The sequence below is a fragment of the Macrobrachium nipponense genome, chromosome 11 (genome assembly GCF_015104395.2).
Source record: "Macrobrachium nipponense isolate FS-2020 chromosome 11, ASM1510439v2, whole genome shotgun sequence".
Lineage (NCBI taxonomy): Eukaryota > Metazoa > Arthropoda > Malacostraca > Decapoda > Palaemonidae > Macrobrachium > Macrobrachium nipponense.
The window spans coordinates 49,888,587-49,912,990 of NC_061087.1; the positions used below are offsets into that span (position 1 = coordinate 49,888,587).

Consider the following 24,404-nt stretch of genomic DNA (forward strand, 5'->3'; position numbering starts at 1 on the left):
TCACACATCTTCTGTAGCCTGTAGTGAGGCTTCCATTGGTGTTGAGGGAGAGGAAATGATGGGACCAGGAGTTGAGTGGGAGCGAGAGCGTAGCGCGACCGGACCTATAGTGCAAATCAAGCCTAAGGGTGAAATAGAGTCCAGTCCCTTGTTTGTGAGAAGTGAGGGATTCCTAATATTTGTCTGGGGACAACCACGCCATGTGCAGCAGGACTGCCAAAGAATTAAGCATCTCATAGAGTATATTATAACCAGGATTCTTGAAAAAAGGCGTCAGAGTAAGAAAATGTAGGTATTTACAATTGGTGTGTTTTTAGGATGTCTGATATGTAGGCTAAGGTAAGCCACGTCTTGTGTCTGGGAAATAGGGTTAAGTTGTTGGTGGTACCGTGGTAGTCTAACTTTGGAGAAAACTTGATGTCTTTTGTATTGCCTCGAGAGTACTTTTTTCTAATTGGTGATGTAACTATGTACGTTTTGTTTGGGACCATTGTAGATTAAAGCAGAGCAATCCATAGAGCACCGTCAATTGAGTTCCCGCCATGTTTTTCAATGTAGGGCCTTGACCCTGGTGGCTGGATGGAGAGTTGCGTGTCTGCAATATGGCTACACCAACGCCATACTTTCCCAAGTCGACGGGTTGTTTTTGTTCGTCCAATTGTTGTAATAACAACAATCGTGATTATCCAGAAATAAATTTCTCCTGGTTTCCTAAGGACAAAGAATGGTAAGTTATTTTTGTGTGTGTAAATCTCTGTAAATAGGCGTATATGGAGTAACATACAGCTGATCATAAATGAATGTAACACCCATGTTAAGTTACCGTTTTTTTAGTTGTATCAAGGGAACTCAAGTGGAAACTGATTCATCAGGCAACCTTTTGGCGCCCAAAGCAAAGAGCTTGGCACCTTGTTTATATCCCTGTCCAGCGCCATGCTTTTAAAGTACAATGCATTGATGAGATAAGTTTACATGCCATCAATAGAATTTATCCTTTAGGAAGTGCCAATAATGTAAGTTAATAGTCATAGGTTAATATACTTGATATGAAAATATAGATTATGAAGAGTTAGGAACTGATATTTACGACTGATTGATTAACGTTCGATTGTAAACCTTTCAAGCACATATGTCAGCATCGTATTCCCTTTGCAATACCACAGAAACTTCTATATTCTGCACATATAGCTAATCCTCGGTATTTACTGTCTATAGTCACTGTTCATTTACTATGCAGAATTCATTATTATTTTAAACTTGAAAACTGGCAATTATTAATATGCTGGACTAATATTAAGCGAAACAGGAGAAACCCAAATTCTAATGAATAAGGAATATAATCTAGGTGATACCTGACAGCCTATGTGCCAGGTATAACTTATAAGCACTTCCAGAGATTATGCAATCATGTACTGTATATATACTGTCAATAAAAAATGTCTGAGCACTTATATTATTTTAATGCGAGTTCCCACTCATGTGAGCCAAGACTGGTCACTTGACTGGTAATAGCCTTTACTACTAATTATATCAATAATAAAGCAAAGCATAGTGTGGTCAATAAATGACTATTCTGAATGAAACCAAGTTTGTTAACATACTTAATTTGATAATAATATTGACTGTTATATATTTCTTTATTATTCATTGCTAATCATATATGTATAAATATACATAGCTATATAGAACAGTAAACAATATTGTAAATACGTTCTGAACAGATATTCTGCTGCTCTTTGTATGAGTGCTTTAATATTGTATGTGTAACTCTCCACCCAGCCACCAACTGCTCTGCAATGCTGAAATCAATATGGCGTCCTATTGACAAACCGCTAAGTCTAAGTGACGATGCTCTATGGATTGCTCTGTTTAAAGGTAATGTTGCATTCAGTTAGTGGTACTGGGATCAATGCCAGGTGTATATTTACCAAGTGAATGCCATTTATTTTATATACCTTCGATGATAATAAAGTTGTTATAAGTGTATGTAAGTCTGTTTCTTTTGTTACCCACAAGAAGTATCAAGGTGATAATAGTATAAACCTAAATGGCAAATCATTACCCACCCGCCTCCTTAGATCCCGCTTTCATAAATTCAAATGCACTCTATATAAATGGTTTTTTGTTTGCTGTTGAAATGCTACAAACACCACAATTGTTGGCAGCCTACCCAAAGTGTATTACATTAAATATAATTAGGAGTAAGTTGTAGAAGAGTCTACGATAACACGAGTGTATCCAGTAATCATAAAATAAAAACTGTGTTACGACGAAACCCCTGTGAAGGTGTGAACAAAGAGGCAGGTAGAAGTGTACTGACTGTATTATAGGTAAGGGAAATTCGTATATACAACGTGCGGGCGGAAATATGGTGTCCGACCCGCGAGAGTAAAAAATGGGTCGGCGACAGCCAATTTGTGTTTCTTAGGAGTCGTATAATTAGGAATATAAAAGTATACAAAATATGTTACGTGACATATACATTGGTGGAAAGCCCGCTGAACGCTCTCTCGGATGGAAGTAAGAACAACTCGATTGTAGGGATATGTACAATGAATTTGCAGATGAAGCATTGTCCTTACAAATACTCCCCGACTAAGATAATAATTAGGGCATAATTGTTGGATGATATTAGTGAGCTTCTGATTACTACTCGCGGAAGCATGAGGGCCAGCGGAGGCGGCCTCAGGTGCATGAGACCAGCTGCTTCGGTAGATTCTTGGCCTCGGAGTCCTTGGGGGGGCAGGTTCAGAGACGGGATGCCTCTCCTGGGGTGATCCTCGGGGGGATCGACAGTCTTCTGAGGGCGGCCGCGGCCACGTCTGGGTGGTTTGGTGATTAACGGTGTTGATCCGAGTTGGGGAGGCGGTGTGAGGTGCCCTACAGGATCTACGTTTGCGCAGTCTTTGTCCATCAGAAAGGTGGGTTTCAGTCTGTCAATCGTGGTCCAATCCTTGCGACCATTTATGGAGATGAAGTATGCTTTGTCGGTTCGTTGGAGGACGTGGAAGGGACCTTGGTAGGGCCTCGTCAGCGGTGGGCGGCAGGCGTCTTTCCTGACGAAGACATGTTTGCAGGACCATAGGGCCTTCAGAAGGAAGTGTTTGGTTCTATTGAAGAAGGTCTTGGCGATGGAGACGTCTGCGTCACCGGCGTTGGTCGGGAAGAACTTGCCTTGGACTGCCAATGGTTCCCTGTAAACCTTCTCTGCTGGTGATGCCTTGCCGTTCGCCCGAGGGGCGGTCCGGAGGCCGAGGAGGACTCATGGTAGTTGACTTTTCCAGTTCTCGCCGGTGCAGCGTGCCATTAGGGATGCCTTTAGTGATCAGTGGACTCTTTCCATCATGCCGTTAGCCACTGGGTTGTAGGTGGTGGTGTTGTGGAGCGACGCCCCCATCAGGCGGGCCAGGGAGGTTCATATTTTATATTAATTACAATGATTTTTATAAATTTTCCTGGTAAAACTAGGTCAACAAAGGACCTTTACATTGGATAAGGTTTTGGGTCAGATTTTTTTTATGGCTACAAAACAATGTTCAAACATCCAGTAAGCCACCATAATACTTTTATGCAAATCCACCCATAATTAGATAAGTAAATAACACATTGAAATTTACATTCCGTTCCTCCATTTCAGGTGGTAGATGTGGCCGTCGGAGTTGGTGTCGACTGCAGCCATTTTGTTGGCATATCCGAAAGGTAAGTTGCTATATCTCTATATATTCTTGTTCTCTATAGAATTTGTGGTATTCTGGTAGATTTTCATGCATAAATATCATATCTTAAAATAGTTACAATTTCTACAAGAAATTTTCATGGTGAAACTAGGTCAAAAAATGACCTTTAGATTTGGCCCCTGATATAACAGCAAATAACATCTTAGTGTAGATTATTTTACATAATTCTGTTCTAGGATAATATGCGTTTATTCTATATTAGCCACTTTCTATTTCATTTAGGTACCAAAAAAAATTCATGAAATTTTAACTTTTTTTTTTTGGCCAAAAAATTTACCACCCTTATTTTCTCTTGTCAGATTTTGACCTATATGGGTCCAACGCCTTCTCTGGCAGTCACATATAGTAAACAGTAGATTTAGGAAGGATTCCCTTAATGTTTGTGTGTATATAGGCTATTTTGTATTTTTTGTAAATATTTCCGTAAATTATTTTTGGTATTTAATTATTTTTTTAATATATTTGTAATAAATATTTAATTTGCAGATGGGTATTATTTATCTTTTCAGTAGTGTTCTGCAATGGTAAAATTGATTTTAGAAATTAAAATGTACAACAAAACTACAGTCAGTGATTTTTGGCAAATTTTTCTGGGTGCTCGGGTCGAGCTCGACCTGCACGCACCTTTAACGTGGTTCCAAAATAGCGAAACCTATCCAGGGTTAAATATTGCACCTTTTGGTTCTCAAATTGTTCAAGGTAATTTCGATATTGCATCATGTCATATTCACATAGGCCCATGAGTAATTTGTACCAAACTTGTCGTTCACGACGACTTTAATACTCGTATTCACAATGTTGCTCTTTCTAATGTAAAAACTCATTTGCAAAGTAAGGGTTGTACTATGGCCAATGAGCAGATTCATGGCGACCTTAATAACGTTAACATTCTTGTTGGGGTTGAATATTTTAATCTATTTGTTCTGGGGATGGACAAAATCAATGGAGTGAGCCTATTTGTCACTCACAATGGCGTAACACCGTATGGACGAGTCCCAAGGTGGATCCCCTAGAAGTTAGACACCATAGGAATTGCAAAGCATGAGCAATACACTACATACTTCCGAACATGCTGCCATGCAAAAGGTCCAGAGCAGTATCATCAGTACCGAACGAGGGTACCAAGTTAGCCTACCATTTCGTGGGTGAGAACGCCCCGATGATAATTATCACAACACTCTTGCGCAATTGAATGTGCTAGAAACCCAGTTTTTCAAAGATCCTAGCTACCGTAATGATTACGAGAACGTCCTTCAGACTTATCTGTCAGCAGGATTCATACGGGAGGTCATTGATCCCAAAATTGAAGGATATTACTTGCCTCACTTTGGTGTGAAAAAACAGTCTGACAACACCTTTGCGTATTGTTTAAAGCTTCCACAAAAGTCAAAGGAGAACTTTCGCTAGACGATTGCTTGTATCCTGGTCCTAATCTGGTAGAACTATTGTGCGATCTACTCCTTAAATTCCGTTGAGATCCATATGCCTTAATCTCAGATATTTCTAGAGCATTCCCATAGAGTTTGCTGCATCCCAATGATGTGAAATATGCTTGTTTTTTGTGGCGACGGAAGCCTAAATGAACGGCCATGTACACCTTCAATGTAGTAGTTTTTGGAATAACTAGTCCATATCTTCTATAACAAGTGCTCCAAACCCATCTCCGAGAGAGGGGAAGGGAAGATCTCTCCAAATCCTTTGATGTGGACAATTATCTACAGATGTACATAACTAAGGAACTAATGGAAAGTGACTATTGCCAAGTCAAATCCTTGCTTGACGAGGTTCATATGCCATTGATCTATTAACTTCTAAAATGAGGGTTATGCTCCATACGCAAGCAAAATTAACAATTCCCAAATTAGAGCTCATAGCCTTACTGTTAGGATTTAGGCTAGCAAAGCATTTGTTTAAATTACTGAATTTTTCAATCATTGTGATCAGGATAGATAGTAAAGTAGCTATGGCCTGAGTGGGCAGCAGAACTGGAAATAAGAATACTTTCATATTTAACTGAGTGGGGGAGATTGTTTAAAACCGGCCTTGTCAATTGTTTGAAATTTGTTTTGTCTGTTTTTCTCTCTTCCTTGAATTATTACCAGTTGAACCAAGAGAAGCCTGGCTCCAACTGTCCACCATTTAGTCTCCTAAATCTTGTACGTTTGATTGATGGAGTGATCTCGAAGACTGCCTCTCCTGACGCTAATATTGTTTGCTTGTAATTTGTCCATTCGTAAAACCATTTTCAGTCATATTACCTTTAAAGAGAGGCTATCACCTCCCATGCTATATACAGCAGGTTTGGAACAATGCAAGGGTGAGTTGCACCAAGAAGAACCTAAAACTTTAGCACTCCCAAGACATCACTGGCCCTCACAGCAAGATCCATCCAAAGAATCTTGCTCCTTCAATAAAAATGGGAGGTCAGACATTTGCTACACAACTTTCTATCGTTTTTTGTTTTGTTTTGGAGACCTCAGACAGGGGCTGGAGGCCAGTATTGGATATTTCCAGTCTCAACAAGTTTATCTATTTTACTCCCTTAACAATTGAGTAATTCAGTTCAGTCCTGGCAGCCATTCGGAGGGGCAATAAATGTGTCATGCAAAAATAAATGCACCGTTTTTTCAAGACTGAGTTCTGCCTGGCCTACATACGTGAGAAATTCCTCATACGCCAATTGGTTGCAAGAACAAGATGGTTCTTGCTCGAGCTTCATTATTCTCGACAAATTTATTATTTTGTTGATTTTGAAGCCCACAGAATGTCTGCTTGATAGTTAAATTGTCTTAATTTTATCATATTAGAAGGAAGTAAGTCATTATAATGACTTTCAAAATTACAAGAAAATTACTAACTCGCCACACCATCCCACAACTCGCTTATCAGCATCGCGAGCGTTCTTCACTTGAGAGATTGCGACATAGACAGATGGGGGTTTGATGAGCTCCAGTTTATCCACATTATCTGTATTTGCACTTGGAAGTTGTGAGTGACATGCAATATCCTGTAAGTAATCTGTGTAAGTCTTTGCCATCCTTGGCTCAATGTTGTGAGTAATGTTTTCCGTGTCAGTGGAGTGGCTCAAAATCGTAATTATGTATATTATTTTCATTGGAGATAGCGAATTTTTGTGTACTTTTGAAGAATCTCGTGGCTGCAGTCAAGTTGTCCTTGTGTACGGGCTAGAGACTATCCCCTAGGGTAGGCCTATCCACCCTTTTACATCTGGCATGAACTGTTAATAAAGTCGCCAAATAACTTGTAACAGAATTATTTCTTTCTACATGTAGGGCACATACTTCCATGTCCCAGTATATCCTCAGTCAAAGAGGTATCTACGCTTTGTATTCTAAGGGAAAGTCTTGCAATTCTAAGCTCTGTGTTTAGGTTCAAGTACAACACTACAAGAATTCACCTGTATGTTGGCAGGATGGAGTCATCTGCTTGATATGTCAAAGTTCTCTTATATTTGGACGACTGGTGTGTTCTCTCCAATTTGTTTCAGAAAACCTTGAGGGTGAAGGATTAGCAAGCACTGTGTTAAATGTCAATATATCTATGCTTTTTCCAGTCCAGTCAACTGATTATGTGGTGATGATGAAGATCAACTCTCTTTTCAGGTTTTTTCCAGCAGAGATGAACAGTATTTTCTACCGATCTTTAAGGGATTTTCAAGAGTCTGCCTCTAGACCCCAAGAACCCAGACCTTAAATTGTCCTAAAATGTTTCAGAGTTAAGTTTGTGGCGAGGGTGGGCATTCTGAGAAACATTTAATGTCAGGGAGTTGGATTGTAGAAAAGAGCAAACTTCTTATATGCAACTTGGAGCTTTGGCAGTTTGGAATGGTCTTATGTAAGCATAACATCTGGTCAGAGATACTACAATTGCAGGCTTTTTCGACCATTAACATCTTGCTTCTCACATCAGGAGACAAGGAGGCACAAATCGAGAGATCTGTTTAGGCTAGCAAAGAAACTTTCTGCTCCTTAGGACAGAGTCTAGAAACTTCATTCAATACCTCATTTTCTCCCAGGGAGAAAAAAAAAGTTATTGAAGACCAACTCAACAGAAAAAGTCATGGTCTTCTCCCAGAAAGGTCTCTTCTCCCACAAGTTTGCCAGAAGTTGTGGAACCTTTGGGGAGACCCAAACATTAATCTGTTCGTGACTGCCAAAAACACAGTACTCCAAGTTTACTGCCCTCCATGCCAGGATCCTCGGGCAGGGGCAGTCGATGCCTTTCTTCAAGAGTGGTTGACTGCTATATTGCTGTTTGCTATTTTGAGGAAATACACAACAACCTAAGAGCTTTGCAGAACACAGATGATATTAATAGAGCCTTGGTGGCTCCTTTCCCGGCAGTAGATATTCCTCACCTTCTGTTCAGGAAAGATTTTTTCAGACAATCTTATTTGTTAAGATCCTATTAAACCTCCACATGCTTCACCTGACCCTGTGGAGATTTGTCAATCATCTCTGGAAAAGCTCGATGCTTTTCTAGAGGGGCCAGGGATACAATCCTTAAGCCTAGAAGGCCCTCCAGTGTTAGACTGTGTCAATATCAGTGGTCAGTTGAGAATTTGTTTTGTGCTGCTAGGAAGCCAAACACTCCTTTGTTCAAGAATGCTCAAGTCAATGCACGGAGTTAATTCCTGGGCTTCTGCCGCTTTTTAAAATAAAGCCTCGTGAAAGTCTTTTAATATCAGTCACAACTTTTCTCTAAAGAAGGTTATCAATATAGCTCAGTGGAAACGTAACTGTTTTTGCATAACTTTATTTGTGAAACTTTCAAATTTAGCATGAGATGTGTAAAGCCCTTGGTCCTATCGTTGCTGATCATTAGTTGTTAGGAAATCCTGCTGTTGAAGTTTGGGAGCATGAAGGCACAGACTGGTGTATAGGAGAAGCTCACCTTCGTATCTAAAGGTAATTGTGTTTTAGTTTTGAACTGTTGGTTAAGTAAGGGCTTTAGACTTAGGCACAGGAGTCACTAGTTCCCTACAAGATAGAGTCCATTTACCCTGCTGCAGTTCCAATGTCTGGCAACAGTACTTACAGTAAGGATCACATAACAGGCAGGAATGTTTAGATTTTTTCCATTCATTAATAGCTTTTGATTCATTTTATTTTCTCTGTCTGCAGTAAACCATCATATTTATTCAATGTGGGTAGCCTAACTTTAACAGTAAATAAGATTAGTTCTAAATAATTCAAACTTTTATGATAAAATTATTTGGATACTTAGCTACTGTTCAAGTGGAAACCCACCCAGCCTCCCACATCTCACCAGACGAGCATCGAGATTTTGACAAGAAAGAAAATCTTCCAATGCCACTTGATGGGAAGCTGGTGACTACAGAAACGGTCCTGACGGTTTAGCCAAGTGTTATTTTGTATGCCGATCGCACCTAACAGCAGCTAAATATCAAAATAATTTTATCTTAAAAATTTTCTTTCTCTGAATAACTTTGGTCCTTTTTGTAAGTTTCTATAGAGTAATTTCTATTCCCAAGTCAATAAGAAGAGTATCTTACCACAATGATCAAGCAAGCAAAACTAATTGAAATAGAACTATTAAATATTCGTAAATATTTGAATTACAAAAAGTAACAGATGAGGAGCTATAAACGTAGAGGTTATTTCGCATTTTTTTTTTTTTTGCTCTTTTGATATATACTTTGATATCCTCATTTGGTTTGATGGATACAGCTCGTTGGTTGTTTTTCGATTTAAGGAAGTTGCAGAAAATCCCTGTCTTGTTTTTACAATAAGACTTTATTTAGGGCAACATATCCATTTCAATGTTGGTGATATTTTTCCACAGTAGTCAGGAATTAACCCTAGTATGACATCCATTGCCCTGTGATACCAATTGCATTATTCATTGACCGCTTTGTCTGCCATTGCAAGATGGTTACTTTCGGCAACTGTACTGCAATATTGCAGGTTAGTAATTTATGAACATTTTCATGACATGTTTAGAGCTTCACCACCAACACTTCACATATGCACATCATGATCCAAAAAACACTAACCTTGCAAGCAAAATAAATCATATTTTGGCCTTCAGAAAGATAACGATACAATACTTTCCCCCAAGTAAAGTATCCTCAAGTGAGTACAAAGACTACGATAGCATCACAAAAAATGAAAGGTGGGATAAATTAATCCCCCGTCCACTATAATACTGAATCCAAACTGAAGATGAAGCCTGTTAACAAAGACACTGACATCCTCACAGCCTGAATCACTACTAATACTAATTCTCGTTCATGTGAGCTAAACCACGTACAATTATTACTCAGTTCTGAGACAGACAAGTCAAAACAGATATCGCAGTAGATCCTATTTTAGTGTTTCATATCATGTGTCTCTCAGTAAAAATAAGTGTATATATAATTAAAATAATTATAGCAAGAACCTGCTCTACTGACCTGAGCAGAACCACAAGAGATCCCTCCTCATAAATACAATTAAATGTAAGACACCAAAAACAGCTGAAGTAAAAAGGACATGTGAAGGACCAATTGTAGCCTGTAAACGAACCTGAAAATAAAGAAAAAATATGGCTAAAAACGTGCACACATTTTACTTATATGAAGTAATGAATGGAGACAATACTGTGTAACTGATTATTTATATAACTGTAAGCCAAATACAAAAGATTAATGCTAGTCATTACACGATGAAAATACACAAACAGATAAATATTGCTCACAAAGTACCACAAACTACCATACATCAGATTGACAATTTAACAAACTGATATTATTACATACTTATTTGCTAAAGCTGCTGCTTCTCTCCCCAATATGCAGATCGTTTCTTAAGCAAAAGCCTCTTCCCATACAAGAGTAATATGTATGTTACTTGATATGCAACGAAACAACTAAAATTATGCATATGAATAACTGATTACTAAACGTATTTTATCGACACAGCTTCAGAAGTCACTGACATCAAGCTATATTCCTAATGATGCGAAAACAAAAACAATGAATAATTAATACTATAAAAATACAAGAATTATGGTATCATCAAAGGCAAAATATTCAGAAAAACTTGAATGTCTTTCAACATTATGGCAAGAGAATTTATGAAATGTTCCATTACTTTCCCAGTGAAAAATTTGCTAAGAGTTTCGGCTACAATTAAAATGTGGCACGACATAGTTGCCTAGTGCAGTTGTAGTTTTCTGATTTCCAAAAGTTTAAGAGAAGAGCAAATTTATTACTGCTTTCAGCTGATGCCATCTGAATTTAGGTGTGGCGGTTTTATTTTCTATTATCTCTTGGGTTCATCGTCTGATGACATTGTCAGGGTTTCCCGCTGATCACTGAAAGAAAGACAGGAAGAAGCCGCTTTCCCCTGTCAACTAGCATCAAGCCACTTTTACAAGTTACGATTTGTCAAAGTGCAAATTATCATGAGCGGGCTGGTGAATAAAATTTTAAATTATTGTGGTTGGAGGAAGAAGTAGAAGTAGGAGGTGGAGAGGTAGGAGGAAGAAGAAGTGCATGAGTAGTTGTTGAAACTTAAAGATGGCAGCTGAAAAAAGAAGTCTTTCCGGTTGAGTTAGGTGGTTGCACTGGCCAACTTCAGTTCGACCAGTAGAAGTGTAAGTTCCCAGAGTTGTATCAGTGGTCTACCTTGATAGCAGTCACAGTCGCTTGAACTAAGAGTTTAATTTGTCTTTTTAAGCACAAGCTATCTAGGCATTTGGCAGAATGACGTCGGCAGCATGGGTATCTGTTAAAATGATGGACATATGTGCATTTAATGAAACCATGATCTTGGAGAATGTTTTGAAAATCCTGAAATAGTTGCTAAGCTTAAGGAGAAATTAAGGAAATGCAAGTTGTAATACCGATAATGGTGTTCTAGTGATCTATATACGATAGAGCTATATAACCTACACAGCTATGTAGAGCTCATCAAAACTAACATTTTGAACTCCAATACCACTAGTCGCAAACCAAAATTTACTTTTATGATGAATTTATTTTTTAAAAATCTGAATTTTCACTCTTCAGTCAAACTGTTCTGTCTCAACTTCATCTTACCCCCTCCTGAAATCGCTCCAGTTTGTGCATTTGTTGCTGACAGTTTGGCTGAAATTCTCCCCATGCATTCAACTTGTCCAATAAATGGGATTGTTCCCAGCAGGCACGGGTTTTTTAAGTCCCTCCCAGACTATTGAATTCCCCGGTTTTTTCTAAGTCCCTCCCAGACTATTGAATCCCCTGGTTTTTTTTCCTAAGTCGCTCAGACTATTGAATACCCTGGTTTTTTTTTCTAAGGTCCCTCCAGACTATTTGAATTCCCCTGGTTTTTTTCTAAGTCCCTCCCAGACTATTGAATTCCCTGGTTTTTTCTAAAGTCCCTCCCAGACTATTGAATTCCCTGGTTTTTTTTTAAGTCCCTCCCAGACTATTGGAATTCCCGGTTTTTTTTCTAAGACCCTCCCAGACGTATTGAAATTCCTGGTTTTTTTTTCTAATCCCTCCCAGACTATTGAATTCCCCGGTTTTTTTTCTAAGTCCCTCCCAGACTATTGAATTCCCTGGTTTTTTCTAAGTCCCTCCCAGACTATTGAATTCCCTGGTTTTTTTTCTAAGTCCCTCCCAGACTATTGAATTCCCTGGTTTTTTTCTAAGTCCCTCCCAGACTATTGAATTCCCCGGTATTTTTTTAAGTCCCTCCCAGACTATTGAATTCCCCGGTATTTTTTTAAGTCCCTCACCGAACTATTGAATTACCCCGTATTTTTTTACGTCCCTCCAGACTATTGAATTCCCCATTTTTTTTTTTTTTTTTTTTTTGGTCCCTCCCAGACTATTGATTCCCCATTTTTTTTTTTTTTTTTAGGTCCCTCCCGAACTATTGAAAATTCCCCCCCCCATATTTTTTTTTTTTTTTTTTTTTTTTTTTTTTAGGTCCCCTCCCAGACTATTGAATTCCCCCATTTTTTTTTTTTTTTTTTTTTTTTTAGGTCCCTCCCAGACTATTGAATTCCCCATTTTTTTTTTAGGTCCCTCCCAGACTATTGAATTCCCCATTTTTTTTTAGGTCCCTCCCAGACTATTGAATTCCCCTTTTTTTTTTTAGGTCCCTCCCAGACTATTGAATCCCATTTTTTTTAGGTCCCATCCCAGGACAATTGAATTCCCCCATTTTTTTTAGTCCCTCCCAGACTGAATTCCCCATTTTTTTTTTAGGTCCCTCCCAGACTATTGAATTCCCCATTTTTTTTTAGGTCCCTCCCAGACTATTGAGTTCCCCAGTTTTTGGAAGTCCCTCCCAGACTACTGAGTTGCCCGGTTTTTTTTTTTTTAAACACGTCATTAGGACTGTATCGCACTTTCATTTGAATATTTAGATCAACGTTAGTTTTAAGTATGACTACTGTAAAGGCAGCTTGTAATAATTGTCATTACAATTAGTAGCTATTCATTCAAAATTTCCATTCACAGAGTGAACATTTTATCGGGTATTTGCAGTCTCAGAGTTTGGCCCAAGGAAGTAATTTGCCCTAGTTGCAATAGTGCGCACATCGTAGTGATCGCTATAAATTTTGTGTACAATATATAACGATCGAAAATACAAAGAAAAGGCGGCAATGGTCTTTAGCATCAGTCTAGCAAAGGTCCTTAACAAAGTAAAGGTGGCAATGCTCTCATAGCGGCAGTCTATACAAAGGCACTTTTTTAACAATACTTACTTACCCTCATGGGAAATGGGTTTATTTGTTAACCAATGGCTTGGCAAATCTTTCAACCACGATACTGTGCGTAAGTTCTTGCACTGGCGCAGTTTTTGTTCTAAATTTTCCGTAAGATGGCTAAATAATCAAGAACCAATCGGTGGTCTGGGGATCACTGCTGAAATACACAAGACCTTTTCGGAAAAAGGAAATATGAGAGAAGGAGACATTTGAATAATGTTTAGCTTTTTGGGGAAAGAGCGTCTCCAAAAAGATGTTCCTGGTCCCTCTTCACAAAGAAAGGCATGCAGCTACCCTCCATTAATCTTTTGTTATGAGTGATATGTGGGTAGCCTACAGGACCCTTGCAGAAGAAGGCTTCATTCACCAAGTGGCGAAGGTGAACCACAGTGAGAATTTCATGGATCCAAATAATCCGCAGTTTCCATACACACTGTTGAGCGACTCTGGAAAAACGTCAAAGAGTGGGTCAAACATCCTGGTATGGGGACCATGCATTTCAAACAATACTCTGGTTAATATATGTTTTTTGGAATTAATCAGTGATAATACTCAATTCCTCTCGGAAATCAAGCCAGCCAACTTTCAAAAGACGTCCCGGCCAATGATGAGGAATTGGAAAATTCCGACAGTAATTATAGACCGGCAGCCCGGACCATAGAGATACAACGATCGAGATACCGACTGTAACCCCTACTGGTATTTAGGAGTAGACTCGTAAACTGCGAAACTGGCCGTCTGCCGAAAATATATGGGTGGCTTACTTAACAAGCACCACTAATTGCTTGTTAGATTTTGGGTCTAGATCCAATATATGAGATACCAGATGAAACTAATATATAATATATATGCAGACGCCTGATTATAGAATGACCAGTGACAGACATTTTGGAGGGTGGGTTCCCCCTGATCTAGATCCAACTTAGGAGATACCGAGTAAAATTTACACTACAATAGCGCTACACATCCTAGAATACTGTGGTGGTAATGACAGACATTTTGGTGGGTGGTTACCCCCTCACAGACGCCCCACAACGAGTGGGGAGGGGGAGGGGGAGACAGGAACTGCATCCAACATTGTAGATACCAAGTAAAATTTTTACTACAATAGCACTTCATATCCTAGAATGCTGTGATGGTAATAACAGACATTTTAGTGGGTGGTTTCCCCCTGACAGACACCCTAACAGGTGGGCAGGGGGAAGGGCACGCCCTGATGATTAATGCCTAGACTAGTATAGTAGGCTACTATTGACCCGTATTATACATTATCGTGATATATTTAACAAATATTTTTATGCTTTCTATATCCATTGTATTTATTTAACACAAAAATTATTTATTTGTTTCATATAAAAAATAACAGTCATCTGTAGGCCCATAATAATTCGGTCATATTATTATTTTGTCAAGCAAGCAACTGAGTTCAATTATAGTACTCGCTTTAGCTTTGTTTACGAGATGAAAATTAATGTAGCAGTGGCTGGAAGAGTGGCACTGTAAAGTAGCATGTAAGTTCATATCATATTAGAGTTATCGTTGTAAAATGTCTATGTACGTACATAACATTTGTTAAGTAGAGTAATACGCACCCATTAAATAGATATTAATACATATGTAATATATACGCTATAGCCTTCTCGTTTTGTTTTTATCGAAGGACTACCTTCTTTTGGTTTCAACTGACTTTCATACTAATAAAATCATGGATACATTTTTGTATTATCAGTTTTATGAATGAATATTGTTGTTACTATAGTCTATTTTTTTTCGGGTGGTGTAAAATTCGTCAGATATAATACACCTGGCTGAGGAAGGACACAGAGGATCTCTGATTTTTAAACAATCTGTCCACACACCAAGTTATTTCGAACAATTCCATTCTCTCAAGAAGATTATGAATAAATATAAGACCAAAGAAATAATCACCTAGCATTAATGTAAAGAAAACAAGAGAAATGAAAAATTAGTGCGATTGTGAATTTTTCTATCGTTAATGTTTCATGAGTAAGTGTTTAACGAATAGTTAGGGTTAAATGAGTAAGCGTTTAATGAATGTTTATGAGTACGTGTTTGATGAATGTTCCGGGTTTAGTGAGTGTTTACTGAGTCTTTAGGGTTTAGTGAATGTTTTGTGAATGTTATTGAATGTTTATTATGTCAGTATTCAGTGAATGTTTTGTCTTTAGGGTTTTAGTGAATGTTTTGTGAATGTTAAGTGAGCGTTTTAGTGAATGTCTTGTGAATGGTAGTGTTTAGTGAATATTTCGTTTTAGTATACAGTGAGTGTTTAGGGTTTTAGTGAATGTTTTGCGAATGTGAAGTGAGCGTTTAGTGAATGTCTTGTGAATGTTAGTGTTTAGCAAGTGTTTAGTGTGTAAGTGTTTATTGAGTTTTTAATGAGTGGATGTTCATTCACTGTTTAGTATTTAATAAGTATTTAGGGTTTGGTAAGCATTTAGTATTTAATGAGTGCTTAGGGTTTAGTGAATGTTTAGTGTTTAATTAATGTTTAGGATTAAGTGACTGTTTAGTGAATGTTTACCGAGTGTTTGGGGTATAATGAGTATTTAGTGAATTTAGTGTTTTAAGTGTTTAGTGAGCATTTAGTGTATAGTGAGTGCCTAGTGAGTGTTGGGTATTCAGAGTGTTTTGTGTTATTGAGTGTGAGTGTATGTTAAATGAGTGTGTGTGTGAGTGTATGTTAAGTGAGTGTGTGTGTGAGTGTATGTTAAGTGTGTGTGTGTATGCAAGTGTGAGTGCTTACTGAGTAAGTTCATTGTGAGTGTTAGTGTTTAGTGATTTTATTACATTACTGTTTAGTTAGTGCTTCGCTACTGTATGCAAAGAAAGTCCTGTATTTACACAGGAACCATTTATGCTTAACACTGCTTAGATCCAAGAGCAGATGCTTAGGACTTGACCACAATGGTTGGAGTGCTTAGGCCTGTTTTCGTAAGGTAATTTTTCTCTGTGAAATTGGGTCGAATAATAATATAAATAATAACAATAATATTAAAGATGAAAAAAAGTAATAGTAATAAAATATAGTACTAAGAGCTGGACCGAGACCTTTCAATATGGCCTTCCGAAGTCACTCTCGGTAAGGAGATCGCTACTTCAGTGATTGACGCCCTATGCCTTGCATACAGCTGACATATTTGCACATTCGGTTGTCCGATTTTTATAACTGTGTTGGAGACTTATAAATCATATTAGCAATGGTAAATACATTGAACAGACGTGAGGATATAATATGATGTTAGAGCCTGTCTACTGGATATAATGAGCAATTAAAGTAAAAATATTACTAGGGAGAAAATTAACCGAATAAAGGTCGTCAAAGTCACCATCGATAGAATGTATTGAAACACATTACGTAGGCTGCCTTTGGTGCGTGCCGGCGAAAAGTTAAGAGACAAACACATTCAGCTGGCTTTAAACATCAAACTGCGTAGGTATAATTTTTATACGAGTTTAAATTTTCTTCCCTGAATATAAATGGTACCTGATTCTTGGTGATAGCGTACAGATCAATTTGAGTGAGGAAGCCTAAAATAAGTGGACTACTAGATAACTGACATGATATTATAGGCCAACTTAATTTGGGAGTCAGGAGCTCCAAGTTGTATGATCGTCAACTTCGGGAGGGGGAATAGAATGGGTGAAAATGTTTTAATGTTTATAGTCAGCCTATCCTGAACAATTCATTCACATTTCCGTTTCCAGTAATTATTTGTGTTGTGATACATCATCTCCTTGTGAATATCAATCGAACTCCCATATCCGATAAAAATTTCATTTCATCCACACGAACCTAGCAACTAAAGAACAATTCAGTTATGGTAAGACACATTGGTCTACGAACCTCGACATGGCTGCAGTGCCCTAACTATAGGCAAGAAAAGAAAATTACCAAAAACGCTATTAAAACGAGAATACTTGTCTTGAGGAAATGAGAGTGGCACCATATGACTGGTTTAATTATTAAAAAATGGCTCAGCACACATACTTGTAGCTGTTGTCACTTGTGACCCCCTCCCCCCATTCAGATAAAATACTACTTGTGTGAAGTAATAACTCCACAATATTACATATATATATATATATATATATATATATATATATATATATATATATATATATATATATATGATAAAGAAGATTAAGGGCAGGAACACGAAGAGATTCACGCTGTGCTTTAATCCTACGTTTCGTGGCAACATCGCCACATCTTTATGGATTTTTCTACAAAATAAAGTATAATATGTTAACATAAAATAAGAGCTGATCACAAGATCCAATAGTTGAAAAGTAAAATCAGTTTAATGGTAAAATTACAACTCTCATACTTAAATTACATCCACACTTGATTAAAACAGACCAGAAGTACCAAACAACTTACAAATGACGAGAAGAACATTTAAAAACTTCAGCTAAATTACACAAACATAAAAGTAATAACAAATATCATAAAAAGTAAAAGTCATATATTCACAAAACCACAGCCAAAAACAGATCAACACTTAACCAACCTTTCAGCATCAAAGATAAAAACACAGTAAAAGTAAACAACGTCAAGAGGCACAAGGAATGACAGAATAATTAGGCTAAAAACAATGGGACAGCAGAGGAATGGTTGTTTAAAGTTGGAACTCTTAGTTTGATGTTCAGAGTCTCCAAAATCAACAGTTCGTTGGGTTCCCTTGTTTGGCCAATAATTTAAAATCTTCGTATTTGACTGTAGCTTTACATTTAATAGTGTGCTTCCTTATATAAGATGTTTCAGGGTTAGATAATTTACACCCAGTTCCGTAACTGGCGCCCCGATGGGAATCGGCCCTGACCCTGAGAAGACGCCGGGTAGATCCCACATATTTTCCCAGATTACATCTGGGACAAGTGGATTCATAAACGACACCCGACGTCATCAAAGGGCAGAGCTGATCTGTAAACTTGAAGAGCGAGCCAATGGTCTTGGGATTCAGGAATAAATTTTAGATTTACGGCTCCAAAATATCTATGCACAATCTTGGTAAACTCTTTTCGAAAATTATCATTTAACAGATACGGGAAACTGGCATAAAGAGGGAGCTTGGGGACCTTAAAACTAATAGGCTGTTCAGAAACCCTTTCATTGAGTAGTTTATTTAAAATTCTATAAAAGATCTTAGAAGGAAAGCAATGATTAGAGAAGTACTGGAGGAGAAAAGTAATTTCGTTGTGGAAGAGACCAGGTAGAGGTAAGAGACAGAGCACGATAGAGTAAGGTATATATCGGCCTTTTTAGTTGATGTTGCTTTAAGAAAGGCTAAGAAAACATTTTATGCAGTGGACCATGTACAGGCTTTTGACCCTAGTAGTTTGCTTGTTTTACCTTTTGACAACAGGTTTCTTTCTTTGCCAAAAATGTTTAAAGTTTTTAATGTTAACGTTGTTTTTAGTAACACTCAGTCTGTAAGAACAATTTTAATAAGGAACTCTCCAAATTTACAAACGGGTTGCATTTACAAAATTCCATGCAGAGATTGTGATAAAAAATATATTGGTCAAAGAAGCAAACTACTGGCATCAAGATTAAATCAATATAAATATTGTGTACGTGTAGGAAGTACATCGAGTGCTCTCTTTTTACATATGAATAATTTTAATCACGCAATTAATTGGAACAATTCAAAGGAACTTTTATTTTGTAGAGACATTATTAAAAGAAACATTATAGAATCTAGTATAATAAAACATAAGTCAAGTAGTGTTTTTAATATTAGCAACAGACAGGACAATATAAACTACATAACTGGCTTACGAAATGTATTGTTGACAACTTCGTAACTATATAATTGACTGCTTAGTAGTTCCAGTCCTTTAAGTGTAATTCTAGGCTGTGGACCATTTGCTTCTTGACTAGGCTGTTTGATTGTTCTGTATTTTACTTTTTTGTTTTTATGTTTACCTTTGATATTTCGAAGCTATTTTTCATTCTTTTATGTATTGTACCCTGATGAAGTGTATCAAGAATACACGAAAGCGCTAGGTAAAGCTGCTTTTCATCTTTCCTGCTGGCTCTTGATATACAATCTTCACGTGTTACTAACATATATATATATATATATATATATATATATATATATATATATATATATATATATATATATTATATATATATATAGCTTAAAAAATCACAGTAGATGCACGTGACTTCATAAATAAGCGAATCCCATATATATATAGAGATATATATATATATATATATATATATATATATTATGATATATATATATCTTATATATATATACAATATCTTAAAAAATTAAATAATATTTTATAAATAAAATATATATAAATATAATATATATTATATAATATATATGTGTATATATAAATATATATATATATATAATATATAATATATTTATATATGTTTGTGCGTGAAACTATAGAAAGTAGACCAGGCCTAGTAAGTCTCATACATAGTTTTTTTATATAGATGGGATGGAATCAATGAAGTGAAATATTCCATACTTCAAAAGGAATTTTAAAAACTAACTCCGGTAGTAATTCTTATCCTGAAACATCACAACATTTCTTGATTTTTTGCCTTTTACATTTTATCAGGCTCATGATTTTCAGATAATTACCATATTTATAATGTTAATATTGCCTATGATAGATTTTGAATCATTTCAAGGTGTCCCATCTCTCCCTCCTAATCGTGGGTGTTGGTGAAGGGGTAACCACCCACTAAAATGTCTGTCATTACCACAGTACTCTAGGATTTGCAGTGCTACTGTAGTATAAATTTTATTTAGTATCTCCGATGATGGGTGCAGATCCTGTCTCCCCCTATCTCTCTCCCTCCCCACTCGTTGTGGGGTGTCTGTCAGTGGGTAACCACCTACTAAAATGCCTGTCATTACCACCACAGTACTCTAGGATGTTCAGTGTAATTGTAATACAAATTTTACTTGGTAACTCCGATGTTGGATGCAGATCCTGTCTCCCCCTCTCTCTCTCCCTCCCCACTCGTTGTGGGTTGTCTGTCAGTGGGTAACCACCTACTAAAATGCCTGTCATTACCACTGCAGTACTCTAGGATGTGCAGTGTTATTGTAGTGCAAATTTTACTTGGTATCTCCGATGTTGATGCAGATCCCGTCTCCCCCTCCCCCTCTCCCTCCCCACTCGTTGTGGGGTGTCTGACAGGGGGAAACCACCCACTAAAATGTCTAGTATTACCATCACAGCATTCTAGGATATTAAGTGCTATTGTAGTAAAAATTTTGCTTGGTATCTCCAGTGTTGGATGCAGATCCTGTCCCCCTCACCCTCCCCCTCCTCACTCGTTGTGGGGTTTCTGTCAGGGGGTAACCACCCACTAAAATGTCTGTCATTACCACCATAGTACTCTAGGATGGGCAGTGCTATTGTAGTACAAATTTTACTTGGAATCTCCAATGTTGGAAGCAGTTCCTGTCTCCCCTCCCCCTCCCCCTCCCCCCGACTTGTTGTGGGTTGTTTGTCGGGGGTAACTACCCAATAAAATGTCTGTCATTACCACCGCAGTACTCTAGGATGTGCAGTACTATTGTAGTATAAATTTTACTTGGTATCTCCATGTTGGATGCAGATCCTGTCTCCCCCTCCCCCTCCCCACTCATTGTGGGGCGTCTGTCAGTGGGGTAACCACCCACCAAAATATCTGTCATTACCACCACAGTATTCTAGGATGTGTAGCGCTATTGTAGTGTAAATTTTACTTGGTATCTCCTAAGTTGGATCTAGATCCAATTAACCTGCCCTTTTCAGTGCGTCTGTCAGGGGAAACCCACCCTCCAAAATGTCTGTCATTGGTCATTCTGTAATCAGTAGAGTCTGCAGATATATTATATATTAGTTTCATCTGGTATCTCATACATTGGATCTAGACCCAAAATCTAACAAGCAATTAGTGGTGCTTGTTAAGTAAGCCACCCATATATTTTCGGCAGACGGCCAGTTTCACAGTTTATAAGTCTACTCCTAAATACCAGTAGGGGTTACAGTCGGTATCTCGATCGTTGTATCTCAATGGTCCGGGCTGCCGGTCTATTAAGGTAAATTATCTTATTTTATGAACTGGAGGTATTTGGCACACTTGCCAAATACACGATATAAAATTGTAACCTTTATTTTCTAACCAGAAAAATGCATCAATATTTTACAACAGTCCAGTGTTATGGTTGCTTTGGAAGTTATATCAATGTTATGACTTTTAATTAACAATAGAACTGACTTCATTTTAGTTAAATGCATCAGCAATGAGTGAATGAAAGTTTTGAAAAAACTGTTTCGTAAGTGTTTATTTTTAAATTTGGCTACTTGTGATATTTTCTTACAGATTTGAAATATATGACAAATTTTACACTTATGGAACATATTATCGCCTTATCGTATGCAATAATCGTGTTTTCTCATTGAAATAATAGATAAATATGAAGCATGTTAGGTTGCCCGTTAGTGAATTCTGAATGAAATCCTATGCAATCATGAAGCACCAGTTCTGAGTATAGCTGTACATGAAATCTGAAAGTGTACAGTAACAATGAGAAAGAACGTAGAAGTATAGAGATACTTAGATCTGAGAATCCCCAGTCGAAGAGTAATGTTGCCTGTCACAAAGCTTCAGCACTAAACATTAACATTCTACCTTGAAGCCATGGAATTTCATCAATGATATCTCCCATTGTGAAGGAATTAATTAGTAAATTTAGGACAAAGAAAAGATTATGCATTAATTTTTGGATGGTTAATCAACATATTAAACAGGATACCTAAACTAATTATGGAGGAATCTGAACAGAACATAAAAGTTCTGGGAAGAATATCAGAAAGTATTAGAAGTGAAATAAAAACAAGTGGAAGAACCTGTATTAACAAAATAATATTTATCTACAGGCCTGTCCACAAGATCGGGCATGCCCGCCAGGGAGCATGGTAGGTGGGCAAATTCTGCCGGGCTTACCCATGAGAGTTGTCCACCCGGCAGAATTGACGAACGGGTAGGCGTGCCCGATGATGCCAGTACCTTGTTGAGTGTTGTACGAAAAACATGGTGGCTAGTACTGCTCAGAAAAAGAAACTGCTGTGCTGCATAATAATTTGCGTATGTATAAAAACGAGAATGTGGTGCGAAGATTAGCTAAATAGGAGAGATGTTTACAGGAGCCATACAATAGCACGTAACTACAATATGGCTATGAACATGATTATGGAAACTAATATGAGAATGAGAGTAAGCACAGTCCATCATGGCCGCCACCGATTCCATACACTCCTAGCAAAGGTAGAGCCATACATAAAAAAACAAGATACATACGTGCGACGCAGCACAGAGAGAGAGAGAGAGAGAGAGAGAGAGAGAGAGAGAGAGAGAGAGAGAGAGAGAGAGACTGGAATAAGTATGAAGCAAAAATGCCAAATGAACAGCTTCCTGTTTTTTTTTCTTCATTTCATAATGACAGTAGACAATTGGGCAAACGACCTTGAAGAAAATACATGGCTGACTTACGCCGAGTTAAACAGGAATATTTTTTTTAAGTCTTTCTTCCTTGCCTTGGTAGAAATTCTTTCTAGGAACAAGATCATTCAAAAAATGTTTTGTCATCCAGTCACAATTTGGATTTTACTCAGGGAACTATGACAATAGTTCAAGATATTTGGTGTCTCTAAAGAGAGCCACGACTGCATATGCAAGAATGAGTGTATTTATTTTATATTATATTATATCATATATATATATATATATATATATTATAATCTATATAGAATATATATATATATATAATATATATATATAATAGATATATATAATTATATATATATATATGATATATATATATATATATATATATATATATATATATATATATATATATATATGTTACAAGGGCTTAATTGACCTTGTCTAATAAAAGGAGAGAAAAAAGACCATCCGGTAAGTAACCTACCTTGAGTGTCCATGGCGAACTGGCATCATCTAAGCTAAAACCAAACTCTGAGATACAAAACTAGAGTCGTTGTTTCCACCGGAAAAACTAAGATGAAAAAACAAGGAAAATGAATTGGAAATCCCAAAAACATGAAACACAATCATTCCCACAACAATCACCTTGATTAAGCGTGTCGCACATTACCTCTTCGCCCATCAGTTCAATCACTATTTCTATTTTCCCAAAAAACTAAGAGATAAAAGTGTCAGTCACAGAATTCATTTTATGTAGTGACATTCGAATCCATCTGTGAAGTGAAACCACAATTTTCAGAAATAAAATAAAATGGGATACGCACAAAATGAAAATAAACATGTAATCGGAAAATGTTTTTCACTTCATTTCGGTGTCTCTCAGGGCATCTGTAAATGTTGAACGGTTTAACAAAGTCTTTTTACCTTTCTGGATGGATCTTCTGCCCTTTCCCTCTGGACCTCGTTTCACTTCAACACGGGAATCCTCTCTTTCTAGAATAGCGACTTTTCGTCAGCGGTCTCATTATGTTACACTCTAAGAAGCACTGGTGTTCGTACATAGGAACACATTCAATTGTTCTGGAAGGTTCAGTGACCATGTCCTGTTTGGCTCACGAACAGACACACATGTTGCAATTTTCTGAAGTCACGATCACACAACTCTCGATCAGCAGCTACGTCAACTTGCACACCCGCACTCTCGCCGCCTCTGAGGCTCTGACAAGGTTTTACTTCATATGCTTGTGGCCTTCAACCACCCGAAGTATTCGCTGATATCTTGAAGCTTTTCCATAGCACTCGCAACTGTTCTATTGCACATTCCAATTTTAATTACTATCGTTTACAGTAGTGCACTTTATATATATATATATATATATATATATATATATATATATATATATAAATATATATAAATATATATATATATCATATATAGA

The 24,404-nt window shown here is 37.3% G+C and overlaps 1 protein-coding gene across 5 annotated transcripts in view; it reads right to left on the reverse strand.

The window, feature by feature from the left end:
* The window catches only part of LOC135205792 (inositol polyphosphate 5-phosphatase E-like), a 633,907-nt gene that overhangs the window by 131,965 nt on the left and 477,538 nt on the right, over positions 1-24,404 (reverse strand). For all 5 annotated transcript variants that reach the window (XM_064236969.1, XM_064236962.1, XM_064236954.1 and 2 more), the window contains one exon: positions 10,174-10,285. In XM_064236969.1, coding sequence (XP_064093039.1) covers positions 10,174-10,285 — 112 coding nt within the window. The remainder of the gene's footprint in view (positions 1-10,173; positions 10,286-24,404) is intronic.